Below are 5,854 nucleotides of genomic sequence, written 5' to 3' on the forward strand. Positions count from 1 at the left end.
TCATATAAGGAAATCAGTCAATTTAAATAAATAAATGTAGCCATAATCTATTGATTTCACATGACTGGGAATACAGATATGCATCTGTTGGTCACAAATACCTTTGGGTGTGGATCAGAAATCCAGTCAGTATCTGGTGTGACCATCATTTGCCTCATGCAGCACAACATATATCCTTAGCATCGAGTTGATCAGGCTGTTGATTGTAGCCTGTGGAATGTTGTCCCACTCTTCTTCAATAATTGATCCCAGACTAGTAACAAAATTATTGCTGTGTGAAGTTGCTGGATATTGGTGGGAACTGGAACATGCTGTCGTACACGTCAATCCAGAGCCTCCCAAACATGCTCAATGGGTGACATGTCTGGTGAGTATGTAGGCCATGGAAGAACTGGGGCAGTTTAGCATTTTAGCAAAATAAACTTTTTGTCCACATGGAACATTTCTGGGATCTTTTCTTTCAGTTCATGAAACATGGGACCAACACTGTTCAGTATATATCATCATGACTCAGCCAAAATAGTTGACCTTCTGCTTTCTGGCAAGTCTAACTGGTTCATTGGCTGGGGGAACACCTTTATTTATAATACATAACTCTCCTCCCAAACGTGAATGTGCAAGTCATATTGCAAAACCAACAAAGGTGTATATAAGGCCAATACAAAGAGGAGGAGCAGGTATTGCATTTTGCGTTAACACACTACTTGGCTCTACAAACCACCGCTGATAGCAGAGAGTAAGTGAATGCATAGCAAAACTTTTAATCTACTCTTCTTGCATGTTTAGTTGTAGGTTATGGTTGATTTGTATAAAAAGGGTAGGAAACATGCACATTCAATATATTTATGCAAGTGCTGCTGGATATTCTGAAGTAGGAAACTGACAATAAAGAACATTGACTTTGTACTGCACACTTCAGAGAGGTAACTAGTGTGCAGAGCCTTTCATTTTCTGTCTTTCTTACTAATAATTACTGTTTTTTTTGTTTTCTCTTTAGTGTCTCTCACACTCACATATTTTCCAGTCCGAGGTACTGTATGTTGACCTGATCAATGTTCCATCAATGTTGAACTTTTCAGTTTTAAGAATGGACAGCTATTGAAGTGCAAAATACTGTAGCCAACATTTACCCTGGTTGTCAGTCTGTGTCTGCTCTCTTGCCAACACTTTATGGAATTTTCATGCAAAACTTGGCTATTGAAGTAGACTTTTTAAAGACCCAATGCAGTTAAAAACGTGATTTACCTGTGTTTTTCGATATAGATAATTGTATCATTTTAATTTAAAACAATCACGGTAAGGTACTTAATTGTTACCCAGAAATTATTTGATATTGAGATAAAAAAATGGCTACATTGGACCTTTTAACCTCTTCTTCTAAACACAGAAACAATTATGGATATAGAGTTTGCTTATTAAACAGTACATTGCATTTTGCCCTTTAACTCTCTTTATAACCTTGTTGTAAGAACCAGACATTTTGTCAGGCCGTACTAGGGGTTCATTTGGTAGAGATTAGGCGCGTTCTCACTGCACCTTAGCTCAGGGCTAAGAGCCTCCTTAGTCCGGGGCTAACAACAATGCAGTATGAAAAGGCCTATTTTTTCCCCTGCAACGTATAATTAAGAATTAGAATACAATGTATTTGAATAGGATCTCCATGGTCTGTGCTTTAACAGGTCGTGCTGAGGTCATCCGAGTGATGCTCAAAGACCAAGGGGCAGAGTTTGATGAGAAGGTCATCACCATGGAGATGTGGAACGAGAGCACTCTCAAAGCCAGCTGTGTGAGTAACCAGTGTACCATAGTCAAGTTATGTTACTGCATTTCACATCACTTTTACATGCAGACAAAAATCTCTTCATTAATTCAGGGGTTGGTGGGGAGGGAGTAACCTTCGGGGGGAAAAAAGTACTTTCAAAAAGTGAATAAATGTGTATCCTTGGCTGAATGTTTACTGATACACCGTCGACAATGTTCTCCTAAAAAGGTCTGTTTAGATAGCAACTGAGCAAACATGACACTGGCAACCCAGGCTTCTAAGCAACATTACCCATGTGGGCCTTACAGAGAAGGAGAGAGCCCCTAACAAGCCTTACAGGGGGAGGTTGGATGCAAGATCAGCAAAACAGAACTTGATAAACATATCAATAGAAAACTTACCTACCACAAAGGTGTTGTTCATGCACTTATAATGCATTATGAAGAGAGGGTATTCATAGGAGGTATTCATCTCAGAATCATGAATTTGAATCATGATGTTGAGATGCTAAGTGATTCAGGACATGACAAATCACAATTATGATTTTTGACAGAGGATTAGAAGTGAATTGTTGATCATTTTTCCTTTGCTTTTTGTACACAGTTGTTTGGTCAGCTCCCTATATTTGAAGACGGTGACCTCACTTTGTACCAGACCAATGCCATAAGGAGACATCTCGCACGGAAACTTGGTAAATGGAGAACAAACAGACAATCCTGCTTGCAACATATTGAAATTCATATTGACTCACCCAATATGTCTTGATCAATCCTCTGCTCCAGGACTCTATGGCAAAGACCAGAGGGAGGCTGCTCTCATTGACATGATGGATGAAGCCATTCAGGATCTCCTAAACAAATACTTAAAACTGATGTTCGAGAAAGATGTAAGTGTTCAAATGTATGGTTAATGTAACCAATTTGATCTAAACCCATCGTCTCCCTCATAATACAGATATGTTGCTGGATCTTAATTTGACCAGTTTTGTCACAGTAGTAAAATAATCCTGCAGCAGGAGGATTTGATTATTCTCAAAAATGCTTTTACAGAAATGTGTTTTGTTTACGTGAGAGATCTAGTGAGAGAAAGATAACTGTTTATGGTACTACTAGGGCACTTATAATTTCCTGCAGAGCAGGAAAATTCTCTGCGACAACAGTGATCAAATGAATATAGTATATGTATATCATAGTATAGTATTGACTGTAGGAAGAATTGCCACTTACCTACTGTAACTGCAATGCAAGTTTGATTAGATTGAGCCCCAAAATGATTAAGAATGATATTTGGTTCCCCAGGACTCCGGTAAAGAGGGGTACCTTAAAGCACTGCCAACAGATCTCAAGCCCTTCGAGAAAACCCTGTCCGGCAATAAAGGAAGCTTTCTGGTTGGTGACAAGGTACATTCACTTATGTTTTCTAATTATCATCAAAGACGTCAACTGGCATATACTGTACATAGGGGTAGGGGTAAGGGGTTAGGGGTTAGGGGTGGTTTTGGACCTGGACTTCTCATGTACTCATGTTCTCTTCATCTCTCTGGCAGATCTCCTTAGCTGACTACGCCCTGGTGATCCTGCTGATCCACCACCAAGTCCTCAGCCCCCCCTGCCTGCATGCCTTCCCCTCCCTCCAGAGCTACCTGAAGAGGCTGTGTGCCCGACCCAACCTGCATGCTTACTTTCATAGCGACGACTTCAAGAACAGACCCATCATTCCTGGGAAGAGAACCTAAAGTCCATGTAGCCTTAGTCCTCTTATCGTACCTCAATATTATATCATATCTAATATGCCACAATATGTTTACATTCAACCAGAATGGATAACCTTGAATTGTAAATTGGCTGTATATTGAGTACTGTGTGTCTTGGTGGGGTAGGTTTCTGTCTGTTTGTGCCTGTTACCAGTTCTACCCACTTGTGGCGAGGAGTGTTAAAAATTATGTTATTGTTTAATAAAGGACATTTGCATATACATAGAATTTTCGCTATTGTTTTGTGTGTCGAAAATATTGGCAGATACGTTTTATATAAAAGCAATAATACCCTTGAGGCTGTGGTCTATCAGATATATTGTAATGACTAGGTCGTTTTCCAGCCACCTTCTCCCAGCCGTGACAATATATACAATATACCATGCCCTCCTGGGCTTCATTGCTTAAATATTTTTAATGTAATATTTTCCTTTTAGAATAAGTTGTAATGGATCCTATTGACACTTGTAGAAACAATTGACTAAAACATTGTCTCAAGTATTCTATTACAAACAACAGCTCAACTTACCTACAGTGAAGAGCCAAATGTGCAAGTCATGGTTGTTGTCAGGTGTCAAGTTAAGAAAGAGTGTGAGGAGACAATATATAGGGAAGGAGGATCAGGTTTGGTATTTGCAGTCATATATAGTGAGCATTTATACTGAACAAAAATACAAACGCAACATGTAAAGTGTTGGTCCCATGTTTCATGAGCTGAAATAAAAGATCAACAGATATGTTCCATACACAAAAAAAACATATATCCATCAAATGTTGTGCAAACATTTGTTTACATCCCTGTTAGTGAGCATTTCTCCTTTGCCAAGATAATCCATCCACCTGACAGGTGTGGCATATCAAGAAGCTGATTAAACAGCATGGTCATTACACACGTGCACCTTGTGCTGGGGACAATAAGAGGCCAATATAAAATGTGCTGTTTTGTCACACAACACAATGCCACAGATTTCTTACGTTTTGAGGGAGCGTGGCATTGGCATGCTGACTGCAGGAATATCCATCAGAGCTATTAACAGAGAATGCAATGTTAATTTCTCTACCATAAACCACCTTCAATGTCATTTTATAGGACTTGGCAGTACATCCAACTGGCCTCACAACCGCATACAATGTGTAACCACGCCAGCCCAGGGCCTCCACATCCAGCTTTTTCACCTGCAGGATTGTCTGAGACCAGCCACCCGGACAGCTGATGAAACTGAGGAGTATTTCTGTCTGTAATAAAGCCCTTTTGTGGTGGAAAAACTCATTCTGATTCACTGGGCCTGGCTCCCCAGTGGGTGGGCCTGGCTCCCCAGTGGGTGGGCCTGGCTCCCCAGTGGGTGGGCCTGGCTCCCAAGTGGGTGGGCTATTGCCTTCCCAGGCCCACCCATTGCTTTGCCCCTGCTTAGTCATGTCAAATCCATAGATTAGGGCCTAATGAATTTATTTCAATTTACTGTTTTCCTTAAATTTACTGTAACTCAGAAAAATAATTGAAATTGTTTGGTTGTTGCATTTATGTTTTTGTGCAAGTATAATTGAAAGAGACTCATTGGGCTTAGGAAATTTCAACTTTTTGCAGCTCTACATTTGTTTGCTCTCAATTTCCCAATTTACTGTGGTTTGGCCTAATTTCAGGCATGCATGAAATTCATGGACAGTTAAACTGTAGTGGACCACACCTTAGAGAAGGCATTTTTAAATGCTCACATGAGGAGATATGCTTGAAGATACATCTACAGTACACTCTTAGAAAAATGGTTTAATGGGTTCTTAGGCTGTCCCCATAGGAGAACCTTTTATAAAATCCTTGTTTGTTCCAGGTATAACTTTTTGGTTTCAGGTAGAACCCTTTCCACAGAGGGTTCTACATGGAACCTGAAATGGTTCTACCTGGAACCAAAATCGGGTTTTACCTGGAAACAAAAAGGATTATCCTATGGCGACAGCGGAAGAATCCTTTTGGAACCCTTTTTTCTAAGAGTGTAGACAGGGTGACTCAGAATGATAAACTGGCTGGCCACAGAATGATTTCTGGTATGCACTGGCTGGCCACAGAAGTCTTTATGCAGATCATGAGATTTTGCCAAGTCATAGAAATTTCCATAATAGTTGTCTGTAGATGTATAGTACTCACATTTGCGTTACCCCATATTTACACCAAGAACCTTCCAGAGACATACATAAAAAGCACACATCTTGCCTCAAGTCATTAAGCCTATATTTTTCCAAAGAATAGACCTAGGTTAATATTGCAGTTAAGTACACTGAACAAAAATATTAACGGAACATGCAATAATTTCAAAGAGTTACAGTTCATATAAGGAAATCAGTCA

At 39.9% G+C, this 5,854-nt stretch overlaps 1 protein-coding gene across 1 annotated transcript; it reads left to right on the forward strand.

Annotated features, from left to right (window-relative positions):
• The first annotated feature begins 609 nt into the window (after positions 1-609).
• LOC124010995 (glutathione S-transferase P-like) lies at positions 610-3,743 on the forward strand. Its single transcript, XM_046323876.1, has 7 exons — positions 610-736; positions 998-1,030; positions 1,680-1,786; positions 2,366-2,453; positions 2,545-2,648; positions 3,061-3,162; positions 3,309-3,743. Coding segments are annotated over exons 1-7 (624 nt in total). The 5' UTR covers positions 610-735; the 3' UTR covers positions 3,498-3,743.
• The last annotated feature ends 2,111 nt before the right edge of the window (positions 3,744-5,854 follow it).

This window comes from Oncorhynchus gorbuscha, linkage group LG23, assembly GCF_021184085.1.
Source record: "Oncorhynchus gorbuscha isolate QuinsamMale2020 ecotype Even-year linkage group LG23, OgorEven_v1.0, whole genome shotgun sequence".
Classification (NCBI taxonomy): Eukaryota; Metazoa; Chordata; class Actinopteri; order Salmoniformes; family Salmonidae; genus Oncorhynchus; species Oncorhynchus gorbuscha.

Bases quoted from the DNA above. Each gene is read 5' to 3' on its own strand.
- LOC124010995 (XM_046323876.1), top strand. The intron at 2,454-2,544 runs GTAAATGGAGAA...CCTCTGCTCCAG, and splicing joins ACATCTCGCACGGAAACTTG to GACTCTATGGCAAAGACCAG. The intron at 3,163-3,308 runs GTACATTCACTT...TCTCTCTGGCAG, and splicing joins GCTTTCTGGTTGGTGACAAG to ATCTCCTTAGCTGACTACGC.